The 18662-nt window shown below is 37.9% G+C and overlaps 1 protein-coding gene and 1 pseudogene across 2 annotated transcripts in view; one reads left to right on the top strand and one right to left on the bottom strand.

Annotated features, from left to right (window-relative positions):
* The first annotated feature begins 909 nt into the window (after positions 1-909).
* LOC107670533 (monocarboxylate transporter 6-like) lies at positions 910-11375 on the top strand (annotated as a pseudogene).
* Positions 11376-12329: 954 nt separating this feature from the next.
* The window catches only part of ndel1b (nudE neurodevelopment protein 1-like 1b), an 18761-nt gene continuing 12428 nt past the window's right edge, over positions 12330-18662 (bottom strand). The window contains exons 3-8 of one of the 2 annotated variants that reach the window (XM_016463154.1): positions 16980-17128; positions 16664-16800; positions 15352-15525; positions 14909-15000; positions 14645-14790; positions 12330-13632 (exon numbers count right to left, since the gene is read on the bottom strand). In XM_016463154.1, the coding sequence (XP_016318640.1) occupies positions 13548-13632; positions 14645-14790; positions 14909-15000; positions 15352-15525; positions 16664-16800; positions 16980-17128 (783 nt within the window). In that variant the 3' untranslated portion in view covers positions 12330-13547. The remainder of the gene's footprint in view (positions 13633-14644; positions 14791-14908; positions 15001-15351; positions 15526-16663; positions 16801-16979; positions 17129-18662) is intronic. The other variant, XM_016463153.1, reaches the window with a different exon arrangement.

Below are 18662 nucleotides of genomic sequence, written 5' to 3'. Positions count from 1 at the left end.
AAACATAAAGAATCATCCATTTGATTACATGGTGACTTGAAACGATCTGATGCTAAAAAAAACATTATTTCCAGTGATAAACTGTAATACTGAAATATTATTATATAATTTAAAATAACTGTTTTCTATTTGAATATATTTTAAAATGTAATTTATTCCTGTGATGGCAAAGCAATCATTACTCCAGTCTTCAGTGTCACATGATCCTTCAGAAAGCATTCTAATATGCTGGTTTGATGCTCAAGACACATTTTTTTTATCAGTGTTATCACAGTTGGAATGCTTAATATTTTGGTGGAAACAAAAACAGCATTTATTTGAAATATAAATCTTAACATTATAAATATATTTACTGTCAGTTTTGATCAATTTGATGCATCTTTGCTGTATAAAAATGTTGTTTTCTTAAAAAAAAAAATCAGTGGTCAAAACAGATATACACTCATCAGCTTCATACACTATCACGTGTTTTCAATTCTCATAAACAAACATTAAAATAAAATATTTTATTGAATCGTAAGAAATGACTACGTGCACCTTTTACGTTTTTTACTTTAACCCCTTAATAGTGTTCACTGGGAGTAGTATAAGTAACTACCATCAACAAAAATACGGTATGAAAAAGGAAAAGCTCCTTCAGTATCTTATCATAACGGGATGCTGTGGTTTATTCGCATTGAAGTGGGTGGGACTGTCGTTTTATTACGTCAGATTTCGATAGCGTGGCAAAGGGGCAGCGATAAATAGATCATAATGGAGTTTATAAAGTGTGGTCAACAGCAGCACACACGGAGGACCACTAAACGTCAAGTACAGATGTCATCTACGTCCTAACGGTGAGGAATAAAACAAACTGGTGCTTATTTAGTCGCATTCAGCCTAACACCATAACCTGCTGGCTGCTTTATTGGACTTTATGGTGAGCTGTGTGTGTGTGGAGCTACACTATGACTGACCGTGAATGAGCAGGTGTGGTGTCTTTATCTTTTGACCTCTGCTTTATTTGCGTTATTAGGATTTGTGGTATAAATTGAGATATCTGATCATCTAGATACTTTGTATCGCGTTTCGGAGAATCAAGGCGCTTTAATTGTGTAATGATCAAATGAATTACTCGCGCTGTGCCAGTATGAAACAGCTGATAGCCTCATGGAGACAGGTGGACGAAATATCAAGCGTATAAACGAATAAAAAAATCATTTTCGGTTGTTTGAGAATGTTAATCGCAACGCGTAACGGGCCGTGCGGATTACCGGTGCTTTTCAGGACCTGATTGTGCGCGTGCTGCCGGTGAACGTTGGCTTATTAAGAACAGTCACGGAACAGAAAAGAAAAGTGAGGAATTATAAAACTTTCTTGTACATTGTACTATCAAACGTATGCCGCGTCAAATTCTTAATTAATCAAATTAAGTCAAATCAAATTGTCGCCATTCATTATTGTAGACTGCAATGATGTTTTACATAGCTATCAAACTTTTTTTTAGTTTTTGTCCTGGTGTATTATAAAGAGACAGCTGTGATCATGAAATTTTGGCAATGCAGAACATATGTTAAAATCTGTAATACGAAAAAAATATACTTTGCCACTAAAGTAAAATTACTGAACCTAAGCATAGGAGCTTGATAAAAATGCTAATTTTAGAAGAAAATTTCAGATGGCACTTAGAGGCTTTTGCATCTGAACTCTTCATATATATATATATATATATATATATATATATATACATTCCATATTTTTTTCATTTTCCAATATATAGGCTTAAAATAATTTTAGTATTTTATTTCATTTTATTTTTTGCTTGGTCACAGCAGGACAATATGATTTTCCGTGACAAACAAGAGTCTAAAAGATATCAAGTTACTCAGCAGTCAGCACTCAATCCCACAATATGGGTGGCAATCTATCTATGTGTGTGTTTGTGTTGATTTTAAGCACTCCTTTTTGCATACAGTGCATATTTAACATGTGTTTAGATAGTACTGTAAAATGGATGATAATTTGCTTGTTGTCTCATCCCTGTAGGCACTTGAGTGAGGAGACATAATGACAGAGGGTGTGGAGATTCATCAGGCCCGGGCAAACAGCGCTGATGCTGCCACAACCGCTGTAACGCAGAGCAGGACGTCCTCTCTGCAGGCCGTAGAAACAGATCCTGGGTCTGAGGAGCCAGACCAACAGGAAGAAGAATACTCCAGTTTTCCAGAGGTGCAGCATCATTCCACTGGAGGAGCGGAGGACAGCGGCGGTGGTTCGGTGGCGCCTGATGGTGGCTGGGGCTGGGTGGTCGTTGCAGCTACTGTTCTGGTCTTAGCGATGACTCTGGCTTTCCCTTCTTGCATTGGGATATTTTACACAGACTTGCAGAATGACTTCCAAGCCAGCAACACTGAAACGTCATGGGTGCCAGCCATCATGATAGCAGTGCTCCATGCAGGCGGTAGGGAGGGATCTCTAATACTACTGATTCATGTGTTCAATGCATTAGTTTGCATTAGTTCATCCACGCTTCGTGATGCAATCCTCACGGTGCTCCCACATTCACCCGCACCACAGGGTCAGATACAGTATTTGAAAAACACTTCTATCAAGTTACTGTTCTTAAACGGTTGTGCAACACTGATCTGTTTCATAACATGAAGCTTAAACACACACAGAGGTCAGAGGATGACAGTGGGAGTTTTGGCCATCGTAAGTGAGATTTTAAATCGTAAGGAGTGTGCATTGATATATCACTTCACAGGGAAATTTATCCAGTTATTGCACACCATCCCAGTCAGTACTAACTCATAGAATAGCTGACGTGGTGAGAAGGATTTGGGGCACCGGGATTTTTATTCAGCTTAATACAGCTTATTCATCATTACTAGGCAGCTGTGTTTGAGGACAAAGTACACCAGATATGCAGCCACTACCATCCATTACCAATGTTAGATAAGAGTAAAGACACAAATCATATATAATGTATTTGATTTAAATCACATTTATTTTCATATGAACAAATCCTATTGATTTAGTAATTCATTTTGAGTATTTACTTAAAGGGGTCATATGATGCGATATTGGAGTATCTCTTTCTCTTTGGAGTGTTACAAGCTCTTGGTGCATAAAGAAGATCTGTTGCAAAGTAGCAAAGACTAAAGACTCAAATCCAAAGAGATATTCTTTATAAAAGTTAAGAGTCAACCACGCCTACCTAAAATGGCTCGTTCTAACACGCCCCCACATGTCTACGTCACGATTCCCCACTGGATGCAACAAATGCCTCGTTTATAATGGGTTTTAATGTTTTTGTCTCGTCGCTCCGGCCGGGACAAGGCATCACAATATGGCAAGGGGCGTAACATTTCCGTCACACGCTTGAGGTATTCGGCCAATCACAACGCACTGGATAGCTGGCCAATCAGAGCACACCTCGCTTTTCAGACCGATGAGCTTTGTAAAACTCTACTCGTTTCAGAAAGGCGGGGAGAAACAATAATATACAGATTGTGGAAAATAATGTGTTTTTTTAACCGTAAACCGCATAAACACATTTCATTACACCAAATACACAAAATAATGTTATTTTTAGCAACATCATATGACCCCTTTAATTTAAACAGGGCAAATGTTCAATCTCCCTTAGGTTTTAAAGAGCTTGAAGTAATTTGCACTGTACTAACTGCTGTGCTCACTGGGTGCAAAGTGTCACATCAAATCAAGTTTTTTATTTAACACACAAAAAAGAAAAGGCCGTAAGGGGATGATGATATTCTTTGAAACTCATTTTCACTCTTGGTGTCTTGGGATATGATACCTTCTCAGACTCAATTGATAAAATTACTTTTTAAAGGTGTGGGATTTTTTTCCAGACTAATGTGCAAAGACAACTATAAATAAGCCTAATGGGACGATTTCCTGAAAAGTATAAACAATTTCAGGACATTCCTCAGTTTGTTTGAGTGGTCAAACATGTTAACCAGTGGCTTAAATTTGGGACGGGATCAGAGTTAGGAAGATTACTTTAAAAATATATATTATTCAGTATTAGGAAGATTACTTTAAAAATATATATTATTCAGTATAAATGATTAATTGCTTACTGAAAATGTAATCAGTAACTTAATCCAAATATCACAACATGAGTATAGCAATCAGATTAATCGTACTTACTTTTGAACTTCATCACAACATATTCCCGTCCTCCTCCACAGCAATTGACATGCGTGTTGTATTTTTATACTCAAGATGTCCAGCGCTGTAATAAAGCTGTATATGTTTGAGTCAAGGCAGAAAAAGTGCTTTCTTCACACAATATAATTATATTCAACCAAAGAACACACTGGCATGTTGATAAAAATAGATAATAGATTGATCTTTTGGTAGGGTATGCACAAGTGCAGAACAATGTTGTAGTCTTACTCAACAGCGTTATCACTCTTGTGATTGATGGACAGACATGAGTTGTTAAAATATGGAAGGTGGAAAGCGCCAAAATCCTTTAAACAGAACGCATGAAATTTGACCGTGTCAACATGCACTGTTTGTCTGTGACAACACACACAGCAGGCAATGGATTTGCTGTATTCCAAACTATATTTGCATATGTGATGCAATGGTACATTGTTGTATATGTATACAACACATCAGACGTCATGTTTATTCATGAAGGATATTATAATTGTACACTGGTATGCACATATGTAAACATCAGAGGTTATATTTGTTCATGAGGGATAATATATCGTATGTTGTGTGATGTCAGTCATGTGCTTTTTAGTTGTTTTGTTCAACATTCTTCTCAGGTAGAAAAGTATTAATTTAAATCGTAACTAATTAATTTACTACAGCACAGTAGATATCAGTAAAGCAGTGTACTGTAGCAGTGAACTAAATAAATTATTTATATGTAGGTAAATCTAGATGTAAATCTGCTTTAAAATGATTGCACATTCAAACATGGCCAGAATGTGAGCACACTGAAAGACAAGTTCAAATTCATCATCTTAAAACTGTGTCTTTACACATACTAAAGAAATGTGACAGAAACCGATGCCTTAAAGGGGTCATTGGAGGCCCATTTTCCACAAGTTGATATGATTCATCAAGTGAAACTTGCTAATTAGCACATTGTTAGGAAAGGCGATTTCCAAAGATTCATTAAAAAACCTTATACTCACTTCTTCTGTAGGTGAAGCTGGATCACGAATGATTCGCATTCCCTTCAAAAACAAACGTAATCCACTGCGTCTTTAGCGGCTCAGATGTCGGGAGTAAATGACGACTGCTATGTTCATTATTACATCCAACAACAGAGCACCTCAATCGCTTAGGAGTCATTCTTGCCTACATCTGCTCTGGCGGTGAAACAATGGCGGACTGATGACAGCTGACTCAGGGTGGGTCTAAGGTAAGATGCCAGTCCAGTCTGTGCTGAAACGCTACTGTCAATCAAACTATCGTGGGAGGGGCCTGTTTTTGTGACATCACACAGACAGGCATCTGAGATCGGCTCGATTTAAGAAAGGGGTAAAGATTTTAGTAGATAAAAAAAAAACACTGGGTGGATTTTTATCATTATAGGGTGGTTGTGTACACACACTGCCAACACACATTTCAGTTCAAACAACTTTGAAAAAGTTTAAAAGTGCATGTAGCATCCTATGACCCCTTTAACATGGCCAGAATGTGCTTGTCTACACATACAAAAGAAACACATTCAAAATTGCCACCTTAATGCAGACAGACAGTGCGTGATGACAGGGTTAAATTTCACATGTTCCATTTAAAGAATTTTGGCGCCTTCCACCCTCCATATTAAGAGCACACTTGATTTACATGTGCATGTTAAGAGGTGTGTAGAGCAAAATTGTGATGATTTCAAATCCTGGTGTTTCAGAAGGCTGAAAGAAAACCCTAATATTTTAAACTGGGGAGTTAGCTGGATACTGCATACTGCAGTATGCCTTCATTGAAAGTAACATCATGTGTAAATATCATTTCATAACCCCTTTAAGCACATTGTATTACCCAAATGTAAATTGTGATATACATATATCAATTGAGTGCATACAATCCAACAGAAAATACTAAGGTTTAGTTCACCCAAAAATGAAAAGTGTCATCACTCTCCTTCATGTCTTTCCGAACACATAATATTTTTATTCTTCCATAAAACACAAAATGGACGTCTTAGACAGAATTTCTGAGCTTCTGTTTTCACAGAAATTGAGAGCTCTGGCAAAAAGAACTACTTTTATGGTTCTCTTTGTCCTTGTTGGGGGGGGTGATTTTGGACACATCCTGGCCCTCGAGATCCAATCCAACCCTAATCGAACACACCTGATCAGGCTAATTAAGCACAAGGAGTTTGATCAGAGTTGGAGCTAAACTCTTCAGGAAAGTGGGTCTTGAGGCCCAGAGTTGCTTTATAGTCCAAATTATGCATTTATACAGTATGGATCACATGACATAAAGAAAAAAAAACATATTGTGGCTACAAATTAAGAATTTGTTCCCACAACTTATTAATATGTGGTCACATTTTATTCATTCACTCCCTTTCAGGAAATCTTGGCTAAATTGTACTAATCTGTTACCTCGTTTGAACAAAATCAAAACTAGAGAACAAATTAGCACAAAGTGGTTACCGTTTACTAAAAAGAAGGTCTGAATAAATAAGTAATGGGAACGGATTCTTAATTAGTGTAGTTTTTTCCCCTGCATGTTATGTGTAAGTCTTCAAAAATTTGAGTGATTTATGTAAATCTAGTCCATGTTTATGTGGGCTGCATCATATTACTGCATGGAAATAGCAGCCTGATCCCATAATCAAATTAAGGCCTTTCTGTGAAAGCGTATCAAATGCAGCGAACAGACTTTCATTTGCAGATATAGAGTTTTTCAATACCAAATTTAAATAGCCAGTGTTTGGGGAAAACTATTGTTTGTCATCATCTGCATGTGTGTGCGGACATTAAACGGGATCATCTGTAAGTCAGATGCAGCTATTGTGTGCACACCGTGACACTGTGTGTATTCGCGATCAGCCATGTTCGTTATTGTTCACATTACAATGCCTTTGTCTTTCCGTAGGCCCCATATGTAGTGTTCTCGTGGAGTGCCTCGGTTGCCGTGCAACAATAATTATTGGCGGGATCCTGAGCGGACTGGGAATGGCAGCCAGCTCATTTGCACAGACATTAGTAGAGCTGTATATCACTGCTGGAATTATCACAGGCCTGTATATTACCTTCTCAGAAACAGTGGTGTGAATATGATTGCTCAGTAGGCCGCATGGACTGAATTATCATCTTTCCTTCTCAGGAATGGGATTCTCTTTGTCTTTCCAGCCGTCGATTACCATGGTGGGTCACTACTTTGTGCGGCGCAGGGCATTCGCCAACGCCTTGTCTTCCACTGGCACCGCACTCGGGCTGAGCACCCTGCCATTGCTAGCCAACTATCTGCTGAGCAGCTTCGGTTGGCGGGGCAGCTTTCTGGTATTGGGAGGGGTTCTGCTCAACCGCTGCGTTTGTGGGGCCGTAATGCGCCCCCTTGGGGCCAAACCAAAGATGGAAGCTAGAACCGGACAGATGAACAATCGCCAACTCAAAACCAATTGCCTTCCCATTTCTCAGGAACGAGAGGGTCTGAAAGGCCGTCTACAAGCCACTCTCTCCACCATCATGTCTTTCCTGTGCAGGCACATGGCTTTCGACCTGCTGTGCAGTAACCCGTACTTCTGTGCCTATGCTCTTGGGTTGTCCTGGATGATGCTGGGCTTCGTGGTGTCCCTAGTTTACTTGGTTCCCTATGCCACCGCTTATGGTATGGAGCAAGACCGAGCTGCTCTACTGATGGCCATCCTCGGGTTGATCAACATCACAGTTCGGCCCGTGACAGCGCTGGTTTTCGGGCTGCCTCGCTTCCGTGGAAGCCATAACTTCGCCTACCTGTTTGCCACGGCGGTGCTGATCAACGGATTAAGCAACTGCATCTGTGGGATGGCGACCAGTTTCCCAGTACTGTTGGCATATGTTATAGTGTTTGGGTTTTCCATGAGTCTCATTGGCTCCTTGTTTGTTCACCGTACTGATGGACACGGTCGAGATGAGCCGCTTCCCATCCGCCCTGGGCCTCATCAGCATTATGGAGAGCATCATGCTGCTGCTTGGCCCGCCGTTAGCAGGTGATGTAATGCATTTTACCTACAGTTTGCTTATGCTTTAGTACTACATTAGTGGGTTAAAATGACATGCCTGCTTGTATTTGTCAAGGCCAAAAAATGCCACCTTCATGTGACTTTGTTTTTTGTAAGTACATACACTGTGTTCTTTTCCAAACAAAAATGAAGTGGCTCTCACGCGCCAAAACAAACAAACAAAAAAAGCACCATAAAAGTAGTTCCTTTGAAGCAGATAGTCAGTTCATGTTCAATATTCAACAATTAAAGTCATAGAATAGCTTTATGATAAACAAACCACAATTTAGGTCGGTATTTCATCAAAATTTCTTCCCCTCCATCTGTAGGGTACTTGTCAGGTGTAGACTGGCCATCAGGAGAACTGAAGAAAGATTTGGCGTGTCTTGTGACTAATTTTTCCTTGTCATTTTTACTATTATTATTTATTTTTTATTATGGCTTCTGTAAATTATTATACTCATACAGTATGTAGTTGGAACAATCAGTGTAGGTTACTTTTTATTTATTTGATTTATTTATTAATCTATAATTAATTAATACATATTTAAATACAAATATATTACATATTAATTAAATAAAAGTAGATAATTAATAGTTAAATATAAATATAATTAATTACGGTTATTTTCTCTTTGTTTTTTTAAGGTGGTACTGTAGGCCAGTGGGCTTGGGAGCTGGGGTAAATTTAAATGTTAGGATCAAACGAAATGAAATACACACAAAAGATCATTTTCCCTGCATTTGTTTAATTACTCTTGATAGTAATGTAAATGTAATGTATATTATTATATATATTAAATTTGCCCCAGTCTGGCCTTGGGAGTTTGGAATATAGAGCAGTAGTTGTATGGACTACATGTGGTACTTTTACCTGTTTTTTGTCATTATATGCTCTCAAAAAAGATTAGCCCAGCATTTTAACTGGGAAGTATGAGTAATTGATGAGAGAATTTTAATCCCTTTATAGAAGTTTGGTCAGTGTGTACCTGGTATTTCCTACTTTATGGGGACCAAAAGTCCCTACAAGCATAATACTGTCAGTAATTTTTGACCTTGTGGGGGCATTGTTTGGTCCCCATGAGGAAAACTGCTTACATGTACATTTAGTCATTTAGCAGATGCTTTTATCCAAAATTTTGTAGGGTGCCACAGGTTTGTTAAAATTTCCAAAGGATGCCGCGACTAAAAAAAGGTTGGGAAACACTGTTGTAGGCAAACATTAATGCCTTGAATTTTATGCAAGCAGCTATTGGTAGCCAGTGCAAACTGATAAATAGAGGTGTGACATGCGTTCTTTTCAGCTCATTAAAGATTAATCTTGCAGCGGCATTTGGATTAATTGTAGAGGTTTGATAGAAGTGGCTGGAAGACCTTATAAATCATAAAGAATAAAGTTTTTGAAAATGTAAAAATGCAGAGTTTGGGTGGTGTGTGTGTGTGTGATACAAAGGTGCCTGATTCTGTGAGGGTCATGTGATGTCGTTGGTAGCAGGTCAGTCATGACCCTATATGTTAGATAATGAGATAATGCCAGTTCAATTGCAGGCCGATGTCCAGAAAGGCTTTTGTAGGTGAGCAGAACATCAGGCACTAGGGATCCTCTCCAGATACCATTACCAAGGAAACTTAAATGTCAAGGCACATGACAATGAGCAGCTCATTACACAACAGCAGACTCCCAGAAATATCCCATTCATTTTTTTTCACAGAGAAACTGATGTTTAGCAATAACAAAACATTTTACAAACGAGCTCTGAGGGTGTTAAACAATGATATATATATGCTATATCAGCCTCAAATTTATTTTTAAAATGGCCTTTAGAAAATTCTGTCATCATTTACTCACATTCATGTTGATCCAAAACTGTGTAACATACTTTCTTCTGTGGAACGTAAACGATATTTTGAAGAATGTTGGTAACCAAACAGTTTTGTTTTAAATTACAATGGAAGTCAATAGGAACCAAAACTGTTTAGTTACAAATATTCTTCAAAACACTCGCAAACTAGTTAATATCTGTACATATGTTACTGTTTTAAAGGTTTGGGGTCAGTATGTTTTTTTTTAAGTATTACTTTTATTCAGAGTACGCATTAAATTGATTGAAAATGACTGCAAAGACAAAATATTTCTATTTCAAATAAATGTGGTTCTTTTGAACTTTCTATTCGTCAAAGAATCCTGAAATAAAAATGATATCTCAGCACAAATATTAAGCAGCACAACTGTTTTCAACATGAACAATAATAAGAAATGTTTCTTGAGCAGCAAATCAGCATATCAGAATGATTTCTGAAGGATCATGTGACACTGAAGACTGGAGTCGTGATGCTGAAAATTCAGTTTCGCATCACAGGAATAAATTACATTTTTAAATATATTACAATAGTAAACTGTAATTTTAGAAAGTAATAATATTTCACAATATTACTGTTTGTACTGTATTTTTGATCAAATAAATGCAGTCTTGGTGAGCACTTTGTGACTTTTTTCAAAAACATTTCAAAATCATACTGACCCCAAACTTTTTGTACTTATACAGTAAATGGTATGTTATAGTTCCAACATCTATAACATGTATATATGTTATATATTGTTGTATAACAGGAATCCTGGTTGACAGCACTAGGCAATACTCCTACGTGTTCTTCGCCTGCAGCATAAACGGCTCCACGGCTGGTCTCTTCATCATGTTGTCCTTCTACTGGCTGGACAGACGGAAGGACAGAGAGGTTAAGAGCTCCTTCACTCATAAAGACACTAACTCACTGAAGCCAAGCATTAAGATGACCATAGACTGTGATTACAGTCCAGTGCCTTTACATAGTAAGTGTCAGAGACATGGAGACTGATGTGTGATGTGTGACCACCTTGTGTGTATTTCACCATACTCATTTCATTTTGTCCATTCGGTGCACAGGAACCTAGTCTTTTCCAATCCTAGGTAGTGGACAATCAGATGTATTTGTCATAGCGTATGTACACAGACATAGTGCATAAAGGTTCTTGGACTTCTGTAAAAAAATAGATTGGACCAGAACTTTTCATAGTCTTTTTCTATTACATGGTGCCACATGGGAACTTGAATCACTTCGAATCATCTCATAAAACATTTAGAAAATCTAATTTCAGTTATTACTCTGGCCAGTTATAATTTGACATTCACATTACTGTAATTTAGATTCTTCTGGGAACAAATGTATGTAGAAAACAGATAATGTAAGATTTTTTTTTAATTATTATTTCTAGATGCTTTACATTATAAATGTCATATCTTATAAATTATTATTTTTTAGTTTCGTGTAGATACTGATTTTTAAAATCAGTAACTTATTTATATATTTGTATATATTGAAGAAAATTGTCTGTCCTTTTCTCTCATTGTCTCAGTGCTGTTTGTGTTTGATCTCAATGGTAAATTGTTGACTGCTGAGAGTAGGACAGCAGACCAATAATAATAATAATAATAATGATAACTGCCCTGCTGTGGCAGAGGTGTAAAGTATTGGAGTAAATGTAATTACTTGAGAATGTATAAGTAAAATACTTAAGTACTGTTAAAATCAGATACTCTTAAGACTTTTACTCAAGTTGTTTTGGAATTGGTGACTTGTAACGTGTAGTGGAGTAATTTTCACTGTAAGGTATCTGTACTTTTACTCCAGTGTGGTTTTTAGGTACTCTTTACACCTCTGTGCTGTGGTCACATGATCAAGCCATGCTGGAAGTAAACAGTCACATTCCCTCCCTCCCTCGCCAAATTCTAATGCCTTATTTAAAGGTGCACTCAGTAACCTGTCCCTCATTTGAAATAAAGAAATGAATAGTCCATCAAAAATGTTTAATGAGATGCTGAGATGTTTGATGTCCCAACATGTCCAACGTACAGCCGAATTTGTACACTTTATAGAAACAGAATCAGGCTAAACTGCATGGGGTTTGCTCAGGATGTATCTATCTTGGGCACAAGTCATCACAAGTCAACCCTGTTCAATTTCTGAAATCCTACAAAAATGTTCTGTGAAAAGCACGCATTTTATAGAATGGGCCATTCACTAGACCTTTTCACCTGGAAAATAACATCTGTAAAAAATGCAGGACTTTTTTCCATGACTGTTGAAAGAAACCATAACTCCACACTTGCATTTTCCGTTTATTTGCACATATTAGACAACCAATCTTACATCTTGATATGATTTTAAACCAATGCACAGTATGTAAAATTCACTCCGTCAAAACATGCCATAAAGATTCTGAAATAAATTAAACAGCACATCAGCCCAATTTTAGTATCTACAGACTGGGCATCGCTGCCATGTTTACAAATCTATATACATGAGATAGAACAAAACAACCAACAAAGTGCGCGATAACTGTGAAATCAAAGACTCAAAGGGGGAAATTAACACTAACAAGTGCTCCTATACTTGATACTTGTGGCGTAAATGAACTGAACTTAAATACTGTGAAAAAAATAAGTTGGCTTCCGTTCCACGAGTGAAATAAATAAACGGTGAATATCAAACTCACCAGCAGATCCAGCAGAGGCACATGGGATAGAAATTAGGTTCTGTGACGAAGGTCACACTGCACACAGACTGATTTACAGTCAAAGCCATTACACGAGTGAAACAGTATCTGTCTTTGTTTGCGTCGATATAGTGCGATGCCATCATGACCACTGCAGCTCGTGAATCTAGACACAGTAAACATTAGGTAACTGTGGATTTTGAAGTGCAGTTTCAGAAACATACATACAATCCTTTTGAAGCCCTAAAATAGTGGTTGCATCATGCAAACTGGTGGCCAGTCAGCTGATGTAACTGGGTTAATAATTCATTAGAGCGCTTTTAAAGGTAGCCGATGTTTCCATGCTATTGAACATGTTTTCTTGGCATTCATTCCAGTAAAAACATCTGCTGACCTCCACATTAAGACCCTTTACTGAAGCTGAAAACAGTGAACATGTAAATCCAGGCTGAGGCGACGTTCAGATTTACCTCAGATCCCACAAACACGCATACAACCCACACACATTCATCTGCATTAAACATACAGTGATGTTCACCTCAAAAGAAAATCCCTTTAACATCTTTTGAATTGTGCGACACACTAAAACACTCACACAGAAGCTGTGGTCTGACTCAGACCTTTGTCGTTTTGCTGGCTTTAGGTGAGACCTCGTGAGAACAGAGGTCACAGGAACGGACCCTCACGCCTGACATGTATCTGTCAGACATGCTGGAGGCACGCCATCTCAGTCTCTCTCTCACACACACGCACTCACACATTCTTTCGAGTGTCCTCTCTGTTTCCACATTGTGTCCGAGCTTGTGTGGAGGTCGCTGGGAAAGTCTCTCACACGCTGAGAGGGAGCATGCCGGGAGGAGACACAGTCCGTGGGGAAGCCATGGCTGTCAGAGGATCCAGGCCATTCATATTCCTGTGAGGAACAGAGATGAGCAATACATCAGTAAACTGAATGATGTAAGTATTATACATATTAAGTATTATAAATCTTCAGGTAAACCGCTTGGGGCTGGGTGATATGATCACACATTTTAACCCTGTCATATGCATCACTTAACCATGTCAGTGCTACACATCAGCAAACTGTAATTAGGCTTGTCACTATACCAAACTGTTATACATTGAACAAAGCCTCACAGGTTTTATAATTCCCAATATTACCACATAACAAATTAATAACCTGAATTAATTATACGTCACCTACTATAAGTATGTCCAACCTTACCTGGATACACGCAGTACACGTCAAACTTCTTGAGTACTGCATACTATATAATGTAAACTATATTATCGATCAGCTGTAACTTGTTAAATGCTGAAGGCATTAAGATATTAAAGGGATAGTTCACTTAAAAATGAAGATTCTGTTATTTACTCGCCCTCAAGTTGTTTCAAACCTGTATGAGTTTCTTTCTTCTGTTGAACACAAAATAAGATATTTTGAAGCAAGTTGGTAACCAAACAGATGGCGGTAGCCATTGACTTTCATAATACTTTTTTTCCCCATACTATGAAGGTCAACAGCTACCGTTAACTGTTTGGTTTCCCACATTCTTTAAAATATCTTCTTTTGTGTTCAGCAGAAGAAAACTCATACAGGTTTGAAACAACTTGAGGGTGAGTAAATGATGACAATTTTCATTTTTGGGTGAACTATCCCTTTAAGATATTATAAACATTAACATGATGATTTTCTGTAAAGCTGCTCTGAAACAATGCGTATTGTGAAAAGTGCAATACAAATAAATTTGAATTCACTTGAATTAAGACAAAACAATTGATAATTAAAAACAATGAAGACAAGAGATAATTAATATCTATTAGCCTAATTATTTTCCATAAATAAATGTCTAACAAATCTCCCCAGAAAGCTGTGCAGTCGTGTGGGCCTGGTGAGCAGACAGAATAGAAAGCGAAGCACTTACGTCTTGTCAAAATACGTAGTGTGGAGCGAATGAGAGAACTTGGTTGCGTTGCTGTTGATGAGGTTTCCATTTCCTGTTGCGTAATTTTTCCTTGCTGCCTGGTCCTTGGCAAAGTTCCTACAAGCAGCTAGTTTAGACTCAAGAGCCTGCACAAAAAGAGACATCCCAAGTTTTTCCATTAATATGTGCATCTAATTTTCGTTTGAGTCCATTCTGATACGGAATCAAAAGTAGCTCTTTCTAAGTGTTTAAGTGACATTTTACCCCAACTTTCCGCAGTAGATCACCAACAATGTTAAGGGCTGAGATCCGTGCAGACGGTGTGAGGGGGGAGTTTCCACAGCCATTGGTCAATGCTTTGGAGAAAAGAAAACAGAGGTAAAATAGATGTAACTGCTGGCAGTCAGACTGTTAAAAGTGTGACTGAAAAATATGAGTTTCAATGGCTAATGCTGTTATGATAATTAGAGAACAAGGTGACCAATACAATGATAATATACAATATATGCACAAAATACTGATACATAATACACGATACTCAAAATTGCTGAAATTTAATGAATATTTAATTCATACTATTTTAATTAAATTTTAAATTTTAAGAAACTAAGAGAAAATAGAAGATGTTTTAATTTTACATTATCCATTAACAAGGCTGTTGTTATTGATCAATAATAATAAACTCAATGACCAAATACAGCACCAACCTTTGGAAGCAATGAAAGGATGCTCCATGTTTTTCCCCACAGGTGTGGCTGGGAGGGACAGGGAGGCCTGCACTGCTGAGTCCGTCCTATCAATGTCTAGGGTGGGAGAGCTGGGGGCCGACATCCTGGCAACATCTGAAGTCCTCTCTCGAACTGCCAACTCTTGCCTCAAATCTACAAGAACATGCATATTTAGCACCGATAAACCTGCACAAACTGTTTTGTGTTCAGTTCTTAAACTTGATAGCATCTGCTGCAGTATGCTTATTACCACAGAAAACAGTTTTGTTCGACAATTCATTTTCAGTTTTTTGACATTTCAGTTTAACTTTTTGTCCAGAATAGAGTGCTGCAGGGATGCAAGTACTTTTTAGGCCAAAACCTGGGAATGAGTCAGAATCTGAGCACTTCCAGGTCCATCGCCCTTAAGCTTTTTTTTTTTTTCTTCGGTTTTTGGTTAATGCCTAAAAAAAAAAAGTCTGTGGCTCACACAAGCTCAAGATATTATCATGTTTTATTCTACAAAATCAGTAATACCCCACTTGTTTTTTTTTTTTAAAAAAAAAAGCTTGTCTTGAAAAAGGTGGCTGCTAATAATAAGTGCCTAAATGGGACTAGAGGTTGTCGAGACATTAAACATTATCACGTAAACTCGTATACTCACTAGTCCACTTTCACTGCCTTGTTATGCTTATAATCATGCTCTTGGAAACTCTCTAACTTAAAGTTTTAGCAAAAGTTTTTTGAAATAAAGAGTGAAAGTTATCTGAAGCTTAATGATGGTGACGTTAAAGTCATGTGACCGTGGTGTAGTTTAATTAATAGCCTACATTTAGCTTTTTACTTCTGCCATTTTTATTAAGGCTGCAGAATTCTTAAATGATGCTTTTCCTGAAGATTGTGATTCACAAGCTTTTGTTGGTCACAGAGCTTATTTTCTGCAATGATCCAAAAGCTAATGGGGAAAAAAAAGCCTATTGGATTTTTGTCAAGAGAACCAGGGTGATGCAAACTTCTGTGTTGGCGCACAAAAATGTTTGACTTCCATTATAAGTCCATTAATATACACACAACTTGTAAGATTTCTTATAAATTATGTATCTTTGCACATGACCTTTTTTGTGCTAAAGTATTGTCCAAAAGCATTACATTACATTTTTCTGCCTCATTTGATCGGATACATGTCATTATAGTGAAGAAGAGTCGTTCATAATTTCCACATCATGTCAAATTGAAAAACTGAGGAAATGTCAGCTGTTATACCTTTAATGCCAATGCTGTGAAATGAAGTATGGCCTGTCATAAAGTTTACCTCTAGCTTCATCTTTCAGCCTCTGCACTGAGACCAGCAGAGACTCCTTCTCGTCCAGTTCATTCTCCAGGAAGGCATTCCGCTCTATCGCCTGGTTTAGCCTCTGTTCAAAGTCCTCCAGAGATGTGATGGTGGCCCTGTACAACCCAGGTTGTCATTTTAAACATGCTGACCTAAATGTATCTTCAGCATGACACTTGCACCATGTTTGTTGGGCATTGGTAACATGTAGGCTAGTCTTGTCATAAAGTAGTCTAGCAATCCAGGAACTCAGGGCCAAGTTAGTTTAGAATGACAAAACGATCTTGTCATGTACCTCTTAGCTCTCTCCAGGTCGTCGTTGGCCTGCTCCAGCTCCCTGACATATTTGTGCAGCTGCTCCTTGATGCTGCGCGTTTGGACCAGGTCGTCCTCCAGCATCGAGATCTGCTTATAGCTCTGCGCGTACTGCTGCTCCAGTTTCTCCTGCAGTCAGGGACACAGGAGAGACACAGTCTGAGTCACCATCAGAAACAACCTGAACTTTCTGCCAATGGCAGGTGAGAAAAAACTAAGGATTCCACACTCCTATTCAGAAAGGACTATTTTTCCTTCTGTCTTCCTGTACCAAACATAAAAATTAAGAGTCAAAACCATAACAAGACCACATGTCCTACTGTAACGCCCACATCCAGACATCCCCAGCTTATAACTACAGAGAGCTCAATCCTATCCAAATTAGAGACGTTCTGGATCAAGCTCAAACCTCTTTGATAACAGATTTATTTTTTCTCACAGTGGCTCAACAGCAACAAGTCTGTATCAGTTTCTTAAGGTTAAAGCTATTTTTTACTTGCATTTGACTCCATTTTTGGTTGAATTGCCCCTTTAATGAGCAACAGGAAAATGAGGATCACTGGTGCACATGGCAACCCTCCCGACTTGTCCTGTAGGTAACCTACTTTTTCCACCTCATTTCTTTTATTCTAAATAAGCTCATTGTTTTGGGCCATGGCAAAATAATGGGTGTCCCATATTCTCCAAAACAAATGCAAGGTCAGTGGGCAAAGGCTACTAGTCTAGCGTTTCTGAGAATGCGATCACTTAATGAACATGCTTTCTGGGACAGCAACAAGATCAAATTTAATTTGTGTAAGGAGGCCTTGCACCAATACAAGCAAGCACTTTAAATCACAGCCTCTGTGCCGGGTCTACCTAAACCCAAGCCATTAAGAAGATATTTCTGTAAGGATCTTAGAGTAACAACTGTGCTATATGCAGAGGCGGACAGTAACTAAGTACATTTACTTAAGTATTGTACTTAAGTACACTTTTTGAGTATCTGTACTTTACTTGAGTATTATTTTTTCTGGAAACTTATGACTTTAACTTCACTATATTTTAAAGACAAATATTGTACTTTTCACTCCACTACATTTCTATCAAGATCCTCGAAGTAGAAAGTCGTTAGCAGCTTTGAAAGTCAGTGGGTGATTTTTTTCTTCTCTAAACGTGACTTTCTTTTTTCAGACAGTTTATCAGTAATCATTCTTGGGGCTACATGAAGTGATTTCCCAGCATTTTTTGAGCACTGACCAGTTCCAAATGTGATATTTATTTACAACAATTTAATAATAAGAAGTTAATATCGTGGTTTATATTAGACACAATATTGTCTGATTTTGCTAAATTGTGGAAGTGAAAATATTACCTATAAAGCCACAGAAGAACTGTTGTGCGTCTCCTAATAAAACACAATAGGTGTTGGACTTGAAGCAGCACTGCACAGACCATTCTGTGTATGACATCAAAGTACAGTGAGAGCGATTAGACAGCATTTTTTTTAAATTTTGTTTTGATGTCAAATAAGTCTTGCTGTTTTGCATTTTTGTTAAAGCAGTGTTGCTGTTGTAAAGTTATACAGCTACAGTTGTGTTGCTGGGTTTTAAAGCAGGTTTGATTTTGTTTCTTCCTTATCACTCTGTATTTACAGGATTTCACTGTCCACTCTGTTCAAATG

Source organism: Sinocyclocheilus anshuiensis, unplaced genomic scaffold (genome assembly GCF_001515605.1).
Source record: "Sinocyclocheilus anshuiensis isolate Anshui unplaced genomic scaffold, SAMN03320099.WGS_v1.1 scaffold476, whole genome shotgun sequence".
Taxonomy (NCBI): Eukaryota; Metazoa; Chordata; class Actinopteri; order Cypriniformes; family Cyprinidae; genus Sinocyclocheilus; species Sinocyclocheilus anshuiensis.
The sequence above is the reverse complement of the archived record's forward strand: the minus strand, read 5'-3'. Positions and strand labels throughout refer to the sequence as shown.